At 43.2% G+C, this 20,481-nt stretch overlaps 1 protein-coding gene across 2 annotated transcripts; it reads right to left on the reverse strand.

Annotated features, from left to right (window-relative positions):
* Positions 1 to 963: 963 nt before the first annotated feature.
* MRFAP1 (Morf4 family associated protein 1) lies at positions 964 to 3,172 on the reverse strand. Of its 2 annotated transcripts, XM_061145451.1 has the most exons (3): positions 3,037 to 3,172; positions 2,484 to 2,917; positions 964 to 2,000 (listed from the first exon to the last, which is right to left on the reverse strand). In XM_061145451.1, the coding sequence occupies exon 2, from the start codon at positions 2,878 to 2,880 to the stop codon at positions 2,497 to 2,499; it is 384 nt and encodes a 127-aa protein (XP_061001434.1). In that variant the 5' UTR covers positions 2,881 to 2,917; positions 3,037 to 3,172; the 3' UTR covers positions 964 to 2,000; positions 2,484 to 2,496. The 2 variants fall into 2 exon arrangements, with proteins under 2 accessions (XP_061001434.1, XP_061001433.1); XM_061145450.1 differs by lacking the exon at positions 3,037 to 3,172 and having other exon boundaries at positions 2,484 to 3,030.
* Positions 3,173 to 20,481: the final 17,309 nt, after the last annotated feature.

A 20,481-nucleotide genomic window follows, 5' to 3' on the forward strand; every position in this document is an offset into this window, starting at 1 on the left:
ATGGACATGAGTTTGAGCAAGCTCTGGGATTTGGTGGACAGGGAAGCCTGGCGTGCTGCAGTCCATGGGGTTGCAAAGAGTCAGACATGACTGAGCGACTGAACTGAACTGAATTGACTGATAAAAGACACTGGTGAATGGTCATCTTCGAGGGGGACTGGGAAGTTAAGGAGAGGGTCACTTTTCTCCTGAATTCTGTTCCATTTATATTACCTCCTTTAAAAATAAGTCACCAAATGCAATGTGATGTCCTGGCAGAAAAAAAGTGTTACTGAGAAACCAGTCAAATTAGAAGGGGTCATCTAGTTAGTAGTAACTGTACAACATTCATGTCCTAGTTTCGGCAAATGTACCAAATACAGCTTTTTTGGGGGCTCTTTTTCCTGGTTCTTTACTCATCGTGACCACGCTTCCCCACTCCTAGAACTCTGGCTTTTTCTCATGCTATTTCCTGTGTGTGGGATGTTCTCATTCTCTCCTGCTCAGAAGCTGCACAGATCCTTCAAGGCCAAATTCACCAGTTACTTGTTCTGAAGTGCTTTCCTCACCTTCCTTCCCTCGGTGCTCTAAGGCACCGAATCTGGCTGTGACACTTGGTTTACTATCTTTTCATACTTGCCATCAACTGGATTCCTCGGGAACTGGACTTTAAGGTGAAGACTGGAGTGCAGTTAAGTTCTGCAGGATGCAGAATCGTGGGTGCTGAGGGTTAGAGGGCCGACAGTGCTGTCATCTAACAAGGACCTTGAGTAGCCCTGGATTTGGGCCTGTGGGAAGGTGGGGGTCCTAGAACCACCCCCTCCACCCCCTAGAGTGACAACTGCACTCTTCTCAGTCACATGCAGCAACGAACCTTCCCTACGAACCAGGCTTACTGAGAGCCTCAAAAACCGTAAGCAATGATAACATGAAATTTCATTCTTAAAGAAACAAAACTTATTAGTCAATAAAATCTTTCAAGTCTTTTGTCTTTCCAAGCAAATGAATACTTTTATTAACATGGTAAATTTTTTTTTTAAACACACGGTAGGGTTTTTGACCTCAAATGCTTGTCAGGTCTGCTATTGAAATGAACTTACAGCTAGACAATTTACGAATCTTGAAGATACCTAGTCCCTGTCCAGTTTAGGGTCCAAAACAGCCCTTGCTTTTCTTCTCCAGACCTTTAAGAGCCTTTGCAAATATCGCTTTCATTTCATGTCCAGAACCCCCTGAAATGTATCAGGGTATCACAACCATTACATAGAATATGGAGACCTAGCTTGTGTCCTATTCTAGGTTCCGTGTCATATAAAGCTGAGTTACCTTTTTCAAACGAGCTGACCAGACAGGTTACATTGGACAGTGTGCCGCATAAAATTTAAAACTTTGAACAAAATACATTTCTCCTCCTTTGGTCTCACACATAAATCAAAGTCCCCAAACAATAATATCATCCTCCAGCCCTTCTTCTGGTTCATCAGTCCCAGCCAGATCAGCTCCAGTCATAGTCCCAGTTGAAGTCTGGTCCCTTCTTCAGCTTCTTTAGCGATCACTGCATGGAGTCATCTTCCAGAAATAATGTAGTTCCTTCAGGACCTTCAGAGCTGGAAAACCCCAACTCTGAGTCTCATTTGTCACACACAGACCCAAAGTTCCAGGGAGCTATCAGGTCACACAAGAAAGATCAAAGCACCTCAAAACTTAGGAACAACGAAAGCCCAGGAACAAATGTGGCTGCTGCAAGAGCTTACAATCTAGGCCCTAACTCTTGTGAGTGCATTTTCCAAATAAAAGTTACCTCCCCAAACAAAAACATTTAACAGTCAAAACTGAAATTGAGGTCATTAACCACAGACCATAGCAGAAACGTAGTGTAGGTGAGAACAGAGTGTAGACAGAAGGCGGGGTGGGGGGGGGAGGGGGGAGAAAGAAAGAGAAAACAAAAGGCTCTCTGGTTTCAGCTTCTCCAGGGTGTCAGCCAATCTCCATCAGTTGACCAGAATCCATTGGCTGTAAACCTAAAGTGAAAGTGGGAGAAGCTCATCATTAACAGGTCAATCTGGAGTGGAAAAAAAAACAACCCAGTAACATTACGAATTCAGCCTCGCAGGAAACCATCTCTTCCGGAGGCTCCTTCCAGCAAAATCTGGGACCGTCCAATAATGGCCTTCTCTCTGTTATTTCTATCCCCCTCTGCTTAATGGCCTATATTGTGATTTTTGTTGTTTATTATCCTAGCAGTTATCCTAATGACCGTGATTTTAGCTTTCAATCACTTACTAAGTCAAAACCAACCAACCGGCTTTCCCCCTAACTGCCAGTTTAAGAGTAAACAAACGGTACGCCCTAACACCTCCTCACGTAAAAACTTGAGTAGGATTCTATTTTCCTCTCCCAACTCCCACCCGCCGGGCATCCCCTGTAAACAAACGTCCCCGAGGCCGACCCAACCGTCGGGCAACCGCTGGGACCCCCGTGCCGTCCCCCACCCCCGGGCTTACCGCCGACCCTCCTTCAGGACGACTCGCTCTTCTCTATCCGCCGCACCAGCTCCACCAGCATCTCTGCCATCTTCGCGATCTCCTTGGCCTTCTCCTCCGCCTTCTCGCACCTTTTGGTCCCCCGGCCCTCGACTCCGTCGTCCGGATTCTGCAGATGGTTGAGCGCGCTCTCCTCCGAGGCCTCCACCTGCGTCTTTATCTGGATGAGCATATTGTCCATCTCCCACAGCTTGCTCCGGTTCCGCAGGTAGGCCCGCCCGTGCTCGCGGGACAGCGCCGCGATGTCCTCGCGCATCTCGTTGATGACCGGCAGCAGGAACTGTTCGAAGTCCTCCTCAGGCTCCAGCACCTCCACCTCCTCCGGCTCCGCCAGCTCCACGATGTCCAGGGGCCGCATCTTCCCCGCTCTTCCCGAACCACAGGACGCGAGGCGGCTGCAGAGAGAAAATGGAGACCCGCGGGGCTTACCAACACACTTCAAGAATATTCTTTTAAACTTTCACCCCCTTTAAACTTTTCGCCTCACAGAAGCCACGGAAGACGAGCGACTTACGAGCAGAGAAGCGGAGGACAAAATGGAGGCTCAGCCGTCAACCAGCGCCCTGAGTGTTGCTGCCCCTTTCACGACACCGCCGTGCCTCTTTACGGCCGTGCCGCTGGGGGAACTAGCTGCGGGCTCGCGCACGTCAGTAGAGGGCGACGCAATCCGCTTTAGCGCGGCCGCAAGCGCGCACGCCCAAGCTCTCTCTCCCGCTTCGCCTCCGGGCTGCGTCCTTCTGTCACACACGCACGCGCAGATGCGCACGCACGACTCCCTTCTCTCCCTCCCCTATCACCGCCCCCCCGTGCCTCCCGGCGCTGCTAACCCACGCAGCGTGCACGTGCGCTCTCGTCTTCTCCCCGCCATTACCCTCGTGCTGCGCTCGCCTCCGCAACCCACGCAGGGGCAGGCAACACTCGCTCTTGTCTCGCTCCGTTTTCATCCCCAAACCTCCATCCGGCTGCTACGCTGGCTTTGGGCCTGGGTCCAAAGTGTGTCTCCTGAAGGACTTTGTGTGTGTGTGTGTGTGTGTGTGGTTGTTATTGTTTAGTCCATATATTGTATTCAACTCTTTCGTGACCCCCCACATTGGACTGTAGCCCGCCAGGCTCCTCTGTCCATGGGATTCTCCAGGCAAGAATACTGGAGTGGGTTGCGATTCCCTTCTCCAGAGGATCCTCCTGACCCGGGGCTTGAAACCTGGTCTCCTGCATTGCAGGCCGATTCTTTACTGTCTGAGCCACCAGGAAGCCCCTTTTATTCATAATTGCTAAAATTTGGAAGCGACCAAGATAGCCTTCAAAAGGTGGATGGAAAAGTGTGGTACATCCAGAGGCATTTAAGTTCAGTTCAGTCGCTCAGTCGTGTCAGACCCTTTATGACCCCATGAACTGCAACACGCTAGGCTCTGTCCATCACCAACTCCTGGAGTTCACCCAAACCCATGTCCATTGAGTCGGTGATGCCATCCAACCATCTCATCCTCTGTCTTCCCCTTCTCCTCCTGCCCTCAATCTTTCCCAGCATCAGGGTCTTTTCAGTGAGTCAGCTCTTCACATCAGGTGGCCAAAGTATTGGAGTTTCAGATTCAGCATCAGTCCTTCCAATGAACACTCAGGACTGATTTCCTTTAGGATGGACTGGTTGGATCTCCCTGCAATCCAAGGGACTTGAATCTTCTCCAGCACCACAGTTCAAACGCATAAATTCTTTGGCGCTCAGCTTTCTTCACAGTCCAACATGTCACATCCATACATGACCACTGGAAAAACCATAGCCTTGACTAGATGGACCTTTGTTGGCAAAGTAATGTCTCTGCTTTTCAATATGCTAAGTTGGTCATAACTTTCCTTCCAAGGAGTAAGCATCTTTTAATTTCATGGCTGCAATCATCATCTGCAGTGATTTTGGAGCCCAGAAAAATAAAGTCAGCCACTGTTTCCCCATCTATTTGACATGAAGTGATGGGACCAGATGCCATGATCTTTGTTTTTTGAATGTTGAGCTTTAAGCCTTTTTCACTCTCCTCTTTCACCTTCATCTAGAGGCTCTTTAGTTCGTCTTCACTTTCTGTCATAAGGGTGGTGTCATCTGCATATATGAGGTTACTGATGTTTCTCCCAGCAATCTTGACTCCAGCCTGTGCTTCCTCCAGCCCAGCGTTTCTCTTGATGTGCTCTGCATAAAAGTTAAATAAGCAGGGTGACAATATACAGTCCTGATGTACTCCTTTTCCTATTTGGAACCAGTCTGTTGTTCCATGTCCAGTTCTAACTGTTGCTTCCTGACCTGCACATGGGTTTCTCAAGAGGCAGGTCAGGTGATCTGGTATTTCCATCTCTTTCAGAATTTTCCACAGTTTATTGTGACCCACAGAGTTAAAGGCTTTGGCATAGTCAATAAAACAGAAATAGATGTTTTTCTGGACTCTCTTGCTTTTTCAATGATTCAGTGGATGTTGGCAATTTGATCTCTGATTCCTCTGCCTTTCTAAAACCAGCTTGAACATGTGGAAGTCCACGGTTCACGTAGTGCTGAAGTCTGGCTTGGAAAATTTTAAGCATTACTTTATTTTTAAAAAAAATTTAAAATTATTTATTTATTTTACTTTACAAGATAGTATTGGTTTTGCTATACATTGACTTGAGTCTGCCATGGGTATACATGTGTTCCCCATCCTGATCCCCCCTCCCAACTCCCTCCCCATCTCATCCTTCTGGGTCATCCCAGTGCACCAGCCCTGAGCATCCTGTATCATGCATCAAACCTGGACTGGCGATTCATTTCACATGTGATAATTTACATGTTTCAATGTCATTCTCCTATATCATCCTGCCCTTGCCCTCTCCCACAGAGTCCAAAAGACTGTTCAATACATCTGTGTCTCTCTTGCTGTCTCGCATACAGGGTTATCGTTACCATCTTTCTAAATTCTACATATATGCATTAGTATACTGTATTGGTGTTTTTCTTTCTGACTTACTTCACTCTGTATAATAGGCTCCAGTTTCGTCCACCTCATTAGAACTGATTCAAATCTATTCTTTTTAATGGCTGAGTAATATTCCATTGCATATATATACTACAGCTTTCTTATCCATTCGCCTGCTGATGGGCATCTAGGTTGCTTCCATGTCCTGGCTATTATAAACAGTGCTGCAATGAACATTGGAGTACACGTGTCTCTTTCAATTCTGGTTTCCTCAGTGTGTATGCCCAGTAGTGGGATTGCTGGGTCATATGGCAGTTCTATTTCCAGTTTTTTGAGGAATCTCCACACTGTTCTCCATAGTGGCTGTACTACTTTGCATTCCCACCAACAGTGTAAGAGGGTTCCCTTTTCTCCACACCCTCTCCAGCATTTATTGCTTGTAGGCTTTTTGATAGCAGCCATTCTGACTGGCGTGTAATGGTACCTCATTGTGGTTTTGATTTATATTTCTCTGATAGTGAGTGATGTTGAGCACCTTTTCATGTGTTTGTTAGCCATCTGTATGTCTTCTTTGGAGAAATGTCTGTTTAGTTCTTTGGCCCAATTTTTGATTGGGTCTTTTATTTTTCTAGAATTGAGCTGCAGGAGTTGTTTCTATATTTTTGAGATTAATTATTTGTCTGCTGCTTCATTTGCTATTATTTTTTCCCATGCTGAAGGTTGTCTTTTCACTTTGCTTATAGTTTCCTTTGTTGTGCAGAAGCTTTACATTTTAATTAGGTCCCATTTGTTTATTCTTGAAGCATTACTTTACTAGTGTATGAGATGAGTGCAATTGTGCAGTAGTTTGAGCATTCTTTTGCACTGCCTTTCTTTGGGATTGGAATGAAAACTGACCTTTTCCAGTCCTGTGGCCACTGCTGAGTTTTCCAAATTTGCTGGCATATTGAGTGTGGCACTTTCACAGCATCATCTTTCAGGATTTGAAATAACTCAACTGGAATTCGATCACCTCCACTAGCTTTGTTCATAGTGATGCTACTTCACATTCCAGGATGTTTGGCTCTAGGTGAGTGATCACACCATGGTGATTATCTCATTCTGCACTAAATGGAAATGAACTATCCATGGAGGAAATGCAATTACCCATCACAAAGTAAGGAAGCCAATCTGAAAAGGCTACATACTGTGTGATTCCAACTATATGACATTCTGGAAAGAAAGCAATGGAGACAGTAAAAAGAGCATTAGCTGTCAGGGGCTTGGAGTCCAGGGTAAGGAATAGGTGCAGCACAGAGGAGTTTTTAGGGCAGTGGGAAAGGAAAATGAGAAAATTTATTCTGTGGAAAAATGGAAAATGAGAAAAATGATGAAGTAAAATATAAACAGAAGAAAGAAGAAGTAAAGTCCAATCAGTGAGCATGCTGACTTTCCTTAAAAGATAGAATTTGGCATTTGGAGTCAAACTTAAAGTCCAGGTGTGTGTTATTTACAAGAATCACACCAATGATGGAATGCAATGAAAGTATAAAAATGAAGGAATAAAGTAAAATTGAAGCTCCAAAGTGTGAAAGAGAAAGGACATTGTGCACTGATAAAAGGTGTCTTGTGGCTCAGATGGTAAAGAATCTGCCTGCAATGCAGGAGACCCAGGTTTGATCCCTGGATTGGGAAGATACCCTGAAGAATGGAATGGCTACCCATTCCAGTATTCTTGCCTGGAGAATTCCATGGACAGAGGAACCTGGCCGGCTACAGCCCGTGGGGTCTCAAAGAGTTGGACATCACTGAGGTACTAACACTTTCACTTTCACTCTATATTTCAGTCATCTACTGCTGTGTTGTAAAGACTCCAAAACACAATGGCCTAGAACCCTAAGGATCACTTGTCAAAATTCTGGAATTCAGGAATCTGGGCAGGGCTCGCTGGTTGCTTCTTCTCTTTCTTGTAGTGTTGCCTGGAGCCACTTCCTCAGCTGCATTGTCGTGCTGGCTGGATAGGCCAGGAGGCCCCCAAAGGTCTCACTGGTTTCTCCGATTACAGTGGTGAGGTTTCATAGGCAGCCTTTGGATGTCACAGAAGCTGGGAAACGTCTCTGGCTGTGGAGTGTGGAGGGGAAGAATGTATTTTGGTAGAGAGCTGACCATCTTTGCCACAACCAAAGCATCTCCATCTTGTTTAAGTTGGTTTGTGTTAGGCCTGTGTGGTCTGGGTTATGTGAAAAAACCTGTTAGAGGTAAGGTGTGAATTTGGACAATTTTTCTTCTTTTTTCACTTTGACATTGATTATTTTTCACATATTTATACTTTGAAACATTTTAAATATTTTTCTGTGACAATGACATGTATGTAAATATGTAATATATGTCATATATTTATATAGGGACTACTTTATTACATATATTTGTATATTTACTATAATATGAAGTTTTAAAGGACATGCGGATGTAAACATCAACCAGGTCAGGAAGAAACCATGCCAACAGTCCCAGACATTCTGGGATGTCTCTTCTATTTATTCATTTATTTAACTTTTGGCTGAGCGGGGTCTTCATTGCTGTTCACAGGCTTTCCCTAGTTGTGGCAAGTGAGGGCCACTCTTTTAAAATAAAATTTATTTTAATTGGAGGCTAATTACTTTACAATATTGTAGTGATTTTTGCCATACTTGCCATGGGTGTACATCTGTTCCCCATCATGAACTCCTCCTCTCTCCCTCCCCATCCCATTCCTCAGGGTCATCCCAGTGAACCAGCCCTGAGCAGCCTGTCTCATGCATCAAACCTGGACTGGCAATCTGTTTCACATATGATAATATACATGTTTCAATGCTATTCTCTCAAATCATCCCACCCTTGCCTTCTCCAACAGAGTCCAAAAGAGTGTTCTACATACCCTTGTCTCTTTTGCTGTCTTGCATATAGGGTCATCATTACCATCTTTCTAAATTCCATACATATGCATTAGTATACTGTATTGTGTTTTTCTTTCTGACTTACTTCACTCTGTATCATAGGCTCCAGTTTCATCCACCTCATTAGAACTGATTCAAATGTATTCTTTTTAATGGCTGAGTAATATTCCATTGTGTATATGTACTACAGCTTTCTTATCCATTCGCCTGTTGATGGGCATCTAGGTTGCTTCCATGTCCTGGCTATTATAAACAGTGCTGTGATGAACACTGGGGTCCACGTGTCTCTTTCAATTCTGGTTTCCTCAGTGTGTATGCCCAGCAGTGGGATTGCTGGGTCATATGGCAGTTCTAGTTCTTTTTTAAGGAATCTCCACACTGTTCTCCATAGTGGCTGTACTACTTTGCATTCCCACCAACAGTGTAAGAGGGTTCCCTTTTCTCCACACCCTCTCTGGCATTTATTGTTTGTAGGCTTTTGGATAGCAGCCATTCTGATTGGCATGGGATGGTACCTCATTGTGGTTTTGATTTGCATTTCTCTGATAATGAGTAATGCTGAGGATATTTTCATGTGTTTGTTAGCCATCTGTATGTCTTCTTTGGATAAATGTCTGTTTAGTTCCTTGGCCCATTTTTGGATTGGGTCGTTTATTTTTCTGGAACTGAGCTGCAGGAGCTTCTTACATATTTTTGAGATTAATTCTTTGTCAGTTGCTTCGTTTGCTATTATTTTCTCCCATGCTAGAGGTTGTCTTTTCATTTTGCTTATAGTTTCCTTCATTGTGCAAAAGATTCTAAGTTTAATTAGGTCCCATTTGTTTATTTTTGCTTTTATTTCCATTACTCTGGGAGGTGGATCATAGAAGATCCTGCTGTGATTTATGTTGGAGAGTGTTTTGCCTATGTCTACCTCTAGGAGTTTTACAGTTTCTGGTCTTACGTTTAGATCTTGAATCCATTTAGAGTTTATTTTTGTGTGTGGTGTTAGGAAGTGTTCTAGTTTCATTCTTTTACAAGTGGTTGACCAGTTTTCCCAGCACCACTTGTTAAAGAGATTGTCTTTTCTCCATTGTATATTCTTGCCTCCTTTGTCAAGGATAAGTTGTCCATAGGTGTGTGGATTTATCTCTGGGCTTTCTATTTTGATCCATTGATCTGTATTTCTGTCTTTGTGCCAGCACCATACTGTCTTGATGACTCTGGCTTTGTAGTAGAGACTGAAGTTAGGCAGGTTGATTCCTCCAGTTCTATTCTTCTTTCTCAAGATTGCTTTGGCTATTCAAGATATTTTGTGTTTCCACACAAATTGTGAAATTATTTGTTCTAGTTCTCTGGAAAATACCGTTGGTAGCTTGATAGGGATTGCATTGAATCTATAGATTGCTTTGGGTAGTATCCTCATTTTCACTATATTGATTCTTCCGATCCATGAACACGGTATATTTCTCCATCTATTTGTGTCCTCTTTGATTTCTTTCACCAGTGTTTTATAGTTTTCTATATATAGGTCTTTTGTTTCTTTAGGTAGATATATTCCTAAGTATTTTATTCTTTTCGTTGAGATGGTGATTGCAATTGTTTCCTTAATTTCTCTTGCTGTTTCCTCATTGTTAGTGTATAGGAATGCAAGGGATTTCTTTGTGTTAATTTTATATCCTGCAACTTTACTATATTCATTGATTAGCTCTAGTAATTTTCTGGTGGAGTCCTTAGGGTTTTCTATGTAGAGGATCATGTGTTCTGCAAACAGAGTTTTACTTCTCCTTTTCTAATCTGTATTCCTTTTATTTCTTTTTTTTTCTCTGATTGCTGTGGCCAAAACTTCCAAAACTATGTTGAATAGTAGTGGTGAGAGTGGGCACCCATATCTTGTTCCTGACTTTAGGGGAAATGCTTTCAATTTTTCACCACTGAGGATAATGTTTGCTGAGGGTTTGTCATATATAGCTTTTATTATGTTGGGGTATGGTCCTTCTATTCCTGCTTTCTGGAGGGTTTTTTTTTTTTTTTAAATCATGAATGTTGAATTTTGTCAAAGGCTTTCTCTGCATCTATTGAGATAATCATATGGTTTTTATCCTTCAATTTGTTAATGTGGTGTATTACTTTGATTGATTTGCAGATATTAAAGAATCCCTGCATCCCTGGGATAAAGCCCACTTGGTCATGATGCATGATCTTTTTAATATGTTGTTGGATTCTGTTTGCTAGGATTTTGTTAAGGATTTTTGCATCTATGTTCAGCAGTGATATTGGCCTGTAGTCTTCTTTTTTTCTGGCATCTTTGTCTGGTTTTGGAATTAGGGTGATGGTGGCCTCATAGAATGAGTTTGGCAGTTTACCTTCCTCTGCAATTTTCTGGAAGAGTTTGAGTATGATAGGTGTTAGCTCTTCTCTAAATTTTTGGTAGCATTTAGCTGTGAAGCTGTCTGGTCCTGGGCTTCTGTTTGTTGGAAGATTTCTGATTACAGTTTCAATTTCCATGCTTGTGATGGGTCTGTTGAGATTTTCTATTTCTTCCTGGTTCAGTCTTGGAAAGTTTTACTTTTATAAGAATTTGTCCATTTGTTTCAAGTTGTCCATTTTATTTGTATATTGTTGCTGATAATAGTCTCTTATGATCTTTTTATTTTTTAATCTTTTTATCTCTTTTTATTTCTGTGTTGTCTGTTGCAATCTCTCCATTTTCATTTCTAATTTTGTTGATTTGATTTTTCTCCCTTTGTTTCTTGATGAGTCTGGCTAATGGTTTGTCAATTTTATTTACCTTCTCAAAGAACCAGGTTTTGGTTTTGTTAATTTTTGCTATGGCCTCTTTTGCTTCTGTTGCATTTATTTCTGCTCTAATTTTAAAGATTTTTTTCCTTCTACTAACCCTGGGGTTCATAATTTCTTCCTTTTCAAGTTGCTTTAGGTGTAGAGTTAGGTTATTTATTTGGCTTTTTTCTTGTTTCTTGAGGTAAGCCTGTAATGTTACAAACCTTCCCTTTAGCACTGCTTTTACAGTGTCCCATAGGTTTTGGGTTGTTATGTTTTCATTTTCATTCATTTCTATGCATATTTTGATTTCTTTTTTGATTCCTTCTGTGATTTGTTGGTTATTCAGCAGCGTGTTGTTCAGCCTCCATATGTTGGAATTTTTAATAGTTTTTCTCCTGTAATTGACATTTAATCTTACCTCATTGTGATCAGAAAAGATGCCTGGAGTGATTTCATTTATTTTTTTGAATTTACCAAGGCTAGATTTATGTCCCAGGATGTGATCTATCCTGGAGAAGGTTCGGTGTGCCCTTGAGAAAAAGGTGAAATTCATTGTTTTGGGGTGAACTGTCCTATAGATATGAATTAGGTCTAACTGGTTGTATCATTTAAAGTTTGTATTTCCTTGTTAATTTTCTGTTTAGTTGATCTATCCATGGGTGTGAGTGGGGTATTAAAGTCTCCCATTATTATTGTGTTACTGTTAATTTCCCCTTTCATATTTGTTAGCATTTGTGTTCCATATTGTGGTGTTCCTATGTTGTATGCATATATATTTATAATTGTTATATCTTCTTCTTGGATTGATCCTTTGATCATTATGTTGTATCCATCTTTGTCTCTTTTCACAGCCTTTGTTTCAAGGTCTATTTTATCTGATATGAGTATTGCTACTCTTGCTTTCTTTTGATCTCCATTTGCATGGAATATGTTTTTCCAGCCCTTCCCTTTCAGTCTGTATGTGTCCCTTGTTTTGAGGTGGGTCTCTTGTAGACAGCTTATATAGGAGTCTTGGTTTTGTATCCATTCAGCCAGTCTTTGTCTTTTGGTTGGGGCATTCAACCCATTTACATTTAAGGTAATTATTGATAAGTATGATCCCATTGCCATTTACTTTATTGTTTTGGGTTCGAGTTTATACACCCTTTCTGTGTTTCCCGTCTATAGAAGATCCTTTAGCATTTGTTGGAGAGCTGGTTTGGTGGTGCTGAATTCTCTCAGCTTTTGCTTGTCTGTAAAGCTTCTGATTTCTCCTTCATATCTGAATGAGATCCTTGCTGGATACAGTAATCTCGGTTGTAGGTTTTTCGCTTTGATCTCTTAAGTAAGTCCTGCCATTCTCTTTTGGCCTGAAGAGTTTCTATTGAAATATCGGCTGTTATCCTTATGAGAATCCCCTTGTGTGTTATTTGTTGTTTTTCCCTTGCTGCTTTTAATAATTGTTCTTTGTGTTTGGTCTTTGTTAATTTGATTAATATGTGTCTTTGGGTGTTTCCCCTTGGGTTTATCCTGTTTGGGACTCTCTGGGTTTTTTGGACTTGGGTGATTATTTCCTTCCCCATTTTAGGGAAGTTTTCAACTATTATCTCCTCAAGTATTTTCTCATGGTCTTTCTTTTTGTCTTATTCTTCTGGGACTCCTATGATTCAAATGTTGGGGCGTTTAACGTTGTCCCAGAGGTCTCTGAGGTTGTCCTCATTTCTTTTAATTCTTTTTTCCTCTCTGTTTCATTTATTTCTACCATTCTATCTTCTACCTCACTTATCCTATCTTCTGACTCTGATATTCTACTGTTGGTTTCCTCCAGAGTGTTTTTGATCTCATTTATTGCATTATTCATTATATGTTGACTCTTTTTTTATTTCTTCTAGGTCCTTGTTAAACCTTTCTTGCATCTTCTCGATCCTTGTCTCCAGGCTATTTATCTGTAACTCCATTTTGTTTTCAAGATTTTGGATCATTTTCACTATCATTATTTGGAATTCTTTATCAGGTATATTCCCTATCTCCTCCTCTTCTGTTTAGTTTTGTGGGCATTTTATCTGTTCCTTTACTTGCTGGGTAGTTCTCTGCCTTTTCATCTTGTTTATGTTGCTGTGTTTGGGGTGGCCTTTCTGTGTTCTGGCAGCTGGTGGTTCCTCTTTATTGTGGAGGTTCCTCTTTGTGGGTGGAGTTAGATGGGTGGCTTGTCAAGGTTTTCTGGTTAGGGAAGCTTGTATTGGTGTTCTGGTGGGGGTGAGCTGGATCTCTTCTCTCTGGAGTGCAATGACGTGTCCAGTAATGAGTTTTGAGATGTCTATGGGTTTGGTGTGACTTTGGGCAGCTTGTATATATATATATATATATATATATATATATATATATATATATATATTTTTATTTATGCATTTATTTATTTTTCATTTATTTTTGGGCAGCTTGTATATTAAAGCTCAGGGCTATGTTCCTGTGTTGCTGGAGAATTTGTGTGGTATGTCTTGCTCTGGAGCTTGTTGGCCCTTGGGTGGTGCTTGATTTCAGTGTAGGTATGGAGGCGTTTGATGAGCTCCTATTGATTAATGTTCCCTGGAGTCAGGAGTTCTCTGGTGTTCTCAGGATTTGGACTTAAACCTCCTGCCTCTGGTTTTCAGTGTTATTCTTACAGTAGCCTCAAGACTTCTCCATCTATACAGCACCATTGATAAGACATCTAGGTTAATGATGAAAAGTTTGTTCACAGTGAGGGACACCCGGAGAGGTACACAGAGTTACATAGAGAAGAGAAGAAGGAGGAGGGAGATAGAGGTGACCAGGAGAAGAGGGGGGATCAAAAGAGGAGAGAGCAAGCTAGCCAGTAATCACTTCCCTATGTGCTCTCCACAGTCTGGACCCCTTGGAGAGGTTCACAGAGTTACACAGAGAAGAGAAGAGGGAGAAAGGAGACAGAGGTGGCTAGGAGGATAAAAGGGGGAATCAAAAGGAGAGAGACAGATCCAGCCAGTAATCAGTTTCTAAGTGTTCTCCACAGCCCGGAACACACAAAGAGGTTCACAGAGTTGGGTAGAGAAGAAAAGTGGGAGGGGGGAGATAGAAGCGACCTGGTGGAGAAAAAGGAGAGTCAAAAGGGGGAGAGAGCAATCAGGCCAGTGATCTTGCTCCCAAGTTAAAATGGGTACTGAAGATTGGGTTCTTAAAGGTACAAAATTAATAACAAATACCAAAAAGCAAAGATTAAAAATCTAGATTAGAGGTTAGAGTCTCACAAATACAATATTAAAAAAAAAACACAAAGTCACAAAAATTATAAAATATATATATGAAGTTTGCTTTAAAAATAAGGTCTTTCCTTTTCTTTTTTTTGCAAGGTAATAGTAGGTTATAAAAATGAAAAAGGGTTAATGGGGACTTAAAAATAAAAAAAATAAAATAACAAAAAAATTTTTTAATTAAAAAAAATGATAATAGTAAAAATATAACTAAGACTTTCTCTGGAGCTGTTGCAGACAGTGTGGGGTAAGTTCATTTTCAGATAGTTCCTTGGTCCGGCCTGTACTTCTCAAGGTCTATAGTCCCCTTCCTATGTAGTAGGTGCTAACTCCATGGTTTTAATCTATTGCACCTGTCACTTCCAAAGCAGTTCCCTCTATTTTAGCTTCTTCTGTTTACTGGTCTCTTCAGTGTCTAATTTCTGCCCTGACACAAGGGGTGCGGTGGCGGTCAATTTTTTTTAGGCTCCCTTGTTCAGTCGTGCTTTGGGGAGGGAGGAACACTGCGAACAAATATCACTGGTGTGTGCTCACAATGATTCAGCTACACTGGGTTTGCCTCCACTCACGGTGTGTGTGCTTTCCCAGTCTACACTGCTCAGACTCTAGGTTGCTCTGCCGTGAAGTGTCTGATGCGGGCCTTGGTTTGCATGCACTTTCCAGGTCTAAGCCGCTCAGGTTTAGGGTCTTGGGTACTCCAGAAAGGTGCAGACTTGGTTGGGCCTGCGTTTTTTGCCCGTCCCATGTCCGAGCAGCTCAGGTGACCAGGTGCTTGGCGCGTGTAGTTGCCCCCAGTTGGAGGCTGCAACTCATCCCCTCCCTCATCCCAGCCGCTCAGTTTTCTGGGTGTACAACGGGCGCGCCTTCTCAGGTTTGCCGTATGTCTATTCTGGGGAGCGGGTCTCTGGCTGTGACCCTCCTGGCGGATGTCGACTGTCCAGAATCCCAAGAAGTCTTGGTTAGCAACGAAGTCTGCTTGCAGTTTGGTATAGGATGCCTCTCTGGGGTCGCGATTGCCCCCTTCCGGCTCTGGCTGCCCTTGTCTGCCTGTGTCTGGTGGGGGACGGGCCGGTCCGCAGCTGGCTAGCTCTGCTCAGTCCTTTGTTCTGTGAGTGGGCCTGGGAGTGTCTTAGGTTAGGGCTTTTCGCGGGATAGCTATCCCACAGTCTGGGTTACTATCTCAAGCTGGTTCCCTCAGATTGCCCTCAGGTCATTCATGCCCAGTCCTTACCCTAGGCAATGCAGCCTGCTCCTCCCTGTCCTGCCACCGCTTGCTAGTGGGGGATGCGAGCGTCTGGGCTGCTGCTCCGCTGGGAGTTGCTGTTAGGCACGTAATCTGTGGGTTTTAAATATTTATTTATTTTTCCTCCCAGTTATTTTGCCCTCTGAGATTCCAAGGCTTGCCACACACCCGCTGGAGAGAGTGTTTCCTGGTGTTTGGAGACTTCTCTCTTTTTTAAGACTCCCTTCCCAGGGCGGATCTCTGTCCCTACCTCTTTTGTCTCTCTTTTTCTTTTATATTTTGTCCTACCTCCTTTCGAAGACAATGGGTTGCCTTTCTGGGTGTCTGATGTCCTCTGCCAGCATTCAGAAGTTGTTCTGTGGAATTTGCTCGGTGTTCAAATGTACTTTTGATGAATTTGTGGGGGGAGAAAGTGGTCTCCTGTCCTATTCCTCCACCATGTTAGGACTTTCCCCTAGGTAAGTTTTCAACTATTATCTCCTCAAGTATTTTCTCATGGCCTTTCTTTTTGTCTTCTTCTTCTGGGACTCCTATGATTCAAATGTTGCAGCATTTGACATTGTCCCAGAGGTCTCTGAGGTTATCCTCATTTCTTTTAATTCTTTTTTCTTTTTTCCTCTCTGTTTCATTTATTTCTACCATTCTATCTTCTACCTCACTTATCCTATCTTCTGCCTCCTTTATTCTACTGTTGGTTTCCTCCAGAGTGTTTTTGATCTCATTAATTGCATTATTCATTATTGATTGACTCTTTTATCTTCTAGGTCCTTGTTAAACCTTTCTTGCATCTTCTCAATCCTTGTCTCCAGGCTATTTATCTGTAACTCCATTTTGTTTTCAAGATTTTGTATCATTTTTACTATCATTATTTTGAATTCTTTTTCAGGTAGATGCCCTATCTTCTCCTCTTTTATTTGGTTTGGTGGGCATTTGTCGTGTTCCTTTACCTGCTGAATATTTCGCTGCCTTTTCATCTTGTTTAGATTGCTGTGTATGGGGTGGCCTTTCTGTGTTCTGGCAGTTTGTGGTTCCTCTTTATTGTGGAGGTTCCTCTCTGTGGGCGGGGTTGGACAAGTGGCTTGTCAAGGTTTCCTGGTTAGGGAAGCTCGCGTTGGTATTCTGGTGGGTGGAGCTGGATTTCTTCTCTGTGGAGTGCAATGAAGTGTCCAGTAATGAGTTTTGAGATGTCTATGGGTTTGGTGTGACTTTGGGCAGCCTGTATATTAAAGCTCAGGGCTATGTCTCTGCGTTGCTGGAGAATCTGTGTGGTATGTCTTTTGCTCTGGAACTTGTTGGCTCTTGGGTGAAGCTTGATTTCAGTGTAGGGCTTCCCTGGTGGCTCAGATGGTAAAGCGTCTGCCTGCAGTGCAGGAGACCCAGGTTTGATCCCTGAGTTGGGAAGATCCCTGGAGAAAGAAATGGCAACCCACTCCAGTACTCTTGCCTGACAAATTCCATGGACAGAGGAGCCTGGTAGGCTACAGTCCAAGGGGTCACAAAGAGTCAGACACGACTGAGTGACTTCACTATGGAGGCTTTTGGATGAGCTGTTGTCGATTAATGTTCCCTTGAGTCAGGAGTTCTCTGGTGTTCTCAGGTTTTTTCTTTAAGCCTCCTACCTCTGGTTTTCAGTCTTATTCTTACAGTAGCCTCAAGACTTCTCCATCCATACAGCACCAATGATAAAACATCTAGGTTAATGGTGAAAAGATTCTCCACAGTGAGGGACACCCAGAAAGGTTCGCTGAGTTACATGGAGAAGAGAAGAGGGAGGAGGGAGATAGAGGTGACCAGGAGGAGAAGGTGGGGGGGGGGGGGGTGGCTCAAAAGGACAGAGACAGATCTAGCCAGTAATCAGTTCCCTAAGTGTCCTCCACAGCCTGGAATACCCAAAGAGATTCACAGAGTTGGGTAGAGAAGAGAAGGGGGAGGGAGGAGATAGAGGTGACCTGGGGGAGAAAAAGAGTCAAAAGGGGGAGAGAGCACTCAAGCCAATAATCACACTCCTAAGTAAAAGTGGGTACTGAAGATTGGATTTTTAAAGGTACAAAATTGATAGCAAATACCAAAAAGCAAAGATTAAAAATCTAGAGTAGAGGTTAGACTCTCAAAAATATAATATTGAAAAAAAATCAAAAAATTATTAAAAATATGTATGAAATTTGCTTTAAAAATACCCTTTTCTTGCAAGGTAATAGTAGGTTATAAAAATGAAAATTAAAGGAGTAATAAAGGACTTAAAATAAAAAAATTAAAAATTAAAAATGATAGTAGAAGTATATCTAGGAATTTCTCTGGAGTGTTGTGGGCAGTGTGCGGTCAGTTCAGCTTCAGATAGTTCCTTGTTCCAGCTTACACTTCTTCTCAAGGTCTATAGGCCCCTTCCAATGTAGTCAGTGCTAACTACAGGGTTTTAATCTGTTGCACCTGTCACTTCCAAAGCGGTTCCCTCTGTTTATTTTGGCTTCTTCTGTTTGCAAGTCTCTTCCGTGTCTTAATTTCCGCCCTGACACAAGGGGGTGAAGGTGGTCATTTATTTAGGCTAACTTGTTCAATTGTGCTGTGGGGAGGGAGAAACACTGCAAACAAATGTCACTGGCGTGTGTGGGGAGTGCTCGCAGTGTCTGGGCCACACAGGGTTTGCCCCTGCTCATGGTATGTGTGCTTTCCCAGTCTACACTGCTCAGGCTCAAGATTGCTCTGTAGGGGAACTGTCTAAAGTGGGCCCTGGGTTGCGTGCACTTCCCAGGTCTAAGCTGCTCAGGTTCAGGTTCTTGGGTACTCCACAAAGGCACAGACTCGGTTGGACCTGCGTTTTGTACCCTGCCCAGATCCGAGCAGCTCAGGTGACCAGGTGCTTGGTGAGTGCACTCTCCTCATATGGGGCGGTGCGTCTTATCACCTCCCTGGTCCCAGCCCCTCGGTTTCCTGGGTGCGCAGTGGGAGCGCTGTCTCAGGTGTGGCATGTGTCTCCTCTGGGGAACTGATCTCTGGCTGCGACCCTCCTGGTGGATGTCAACCATCCAGGATCCCAGGAAGACTTGGTTAGCAACTGGGAGCCTGCTCGCAGCTTGGTAGAGAATGCTGTCTCTGGGGCCAAGATTGCCCCTTTCCGGCTCTGGCTGTTGCCCGCCTGCCTCTCTGCCTCCGGCGGGGGATGGGCTGGCCCGCAGCTAGCTAGCTCTTCTCTGGTATTCACTCAGTCCTTTGTTCTGTGAGCAGGCCCAGCAGTGCCTTAGTTTATAGCTTTTCGCGGGAAAGTTCTCTCTCCTCTATCTCTGTCTCTGGCTACCTCATAGTTTAGGTTGCTATCTCATCTTAGCTCCCTCAGATTGCCCTCAGGGCATTCAGGCCCAGTCCCTACCCTAAGCAATGCAGCCTGCGCCTCCCTGTTCAGCCCTTGCTTGCTGGTGGCGGATACGAGCGTCTGGGCTACTTCTCCGCTGGGAGTTGCCATTAGGTACGTGATCTGTGGGTTATATTTATTTATCCTCCTGGTTATGTTGCCCTCTGAGATTCCCAAACTCCCCATAGACCCGCCAGTGAGAGGATTTCCTGGTGTTTGGAAACGTCTCCTCTTTTATGACTCCCTCCCCGGGACGGGTCTCTGTCCCTAGCTATTTTTTTTTCTAACTCTTTTGTCTCTCTTTTTATCTTCTATTTTTTGCCCTACCTCCTTTTGAAGACAATGGGCTGCCTTTCTGGGTGTCTGGTGTCTTCTGCCAGCGTTCAGAAGTTGTTTCATGGAATTTGCTCAGTGTTCAAATGATCTTTTGATGAATTTCTGGGGGAGAAAGTGGTCTCCCCATCCTATTCCTCTGCCATCTTAGGACTGCCCCCCAAGGGTCACTCTTTTTTGCAGCACAGACTTCTCAGTGCAGTGGCTTATTTTGTTGCCAAGCATGGATTTTAGAGTGGGAGGGCTTCAGTAGTTGTGGTGCACAGGTTTAGCTGCTCTGAGGCATGTGGGATCTTCCTGGATCAAGGACTGAACACATGTCTCCTGCACTCTCAACCACTGGGCCACCAGGGAAGTCATGAGACATCTCTTCTTAATCCAGCCCTCCCACTCCCCATTAGAGGTAACCCCTTTTGTGATTTTTGGTTATTTATTTATTTTTTGGCTTTTCTTTATTGTTTTATCAGCTATAAATGTAATATGGTATAGTTTTCCCCCAACTTTTGAACTTTATATAAGTGGAATCATAATTAGTTTGTATCTTGCTTATTTTACCGGTTTTATATATGAGACTCACCTATGTTGATGTGGGTAGGTATGTGTGTGCGTGCATGTGTGCTAAGTCAATTCAGTTGTGTCTGATTCTTTGTGATCCTTTGGACTCTAGCTCACCAGGCTCCTCTGTCCATGGGATTCTTCAGACAAGAACACTTGAGTGGGTTGCCATGCCCATCTCCAGGAGATCTTCCTGACCCAGGGATCCAACTCGAGTCTCTTATGTCTCCTGCACTGACAGAGGAATTCTTTACCACTAGCACCACCATGGTAGGGAGTGTTCTCTGGCAGTAGTTCTCAAATTTGAGTGTGCATCAGAAAAACCTGTAGAACTTGCTGAAACACATATTTCTGGGCCCAAACCCTAGAGTTTTGGATTTATTTGATCTGGGGTAGGGTCTGATGGTTTGTATTTCTCACAGCTTCCCAGGCAATGCTGGTTCTGCTGGTCTTGGGGTCACACTTTGAGACTGACTGCACACTTTCCTCATCTGGTTGACAAGGGATCTTTGTATTATTCACAATTTACAGCTGTCATGAACAATGCCACAACTTGCTCAAAAACAAATACCATGATCTGTTAGTCCCATGCGTTCCTGAAAAACAGGTCTTGGGCAGGTCTTAGA

This window comes from Dama dama, chromosome 6, assembly GCF_033118175.1.
Source record: "Dama dama isolate Ldn47 chromosome 6, ASM3311817v1, whole genome shotgun sequence".
Taxonomy (NCBI): Eukaryota; Metazoa; Chordata; class Mammalia; order Artiodactyla; family Cervidae; genus Dama; species Dama dama.

Coding starts and splice junctions, on each gene's coding strand:
- MRFAP1 (XM_061145451.1), bottom strand. CDS start 2,880: ATGCGGCCCCTGGACATCGTGGAGCTGGCGGAGCCGGAGGAGGTGGAG.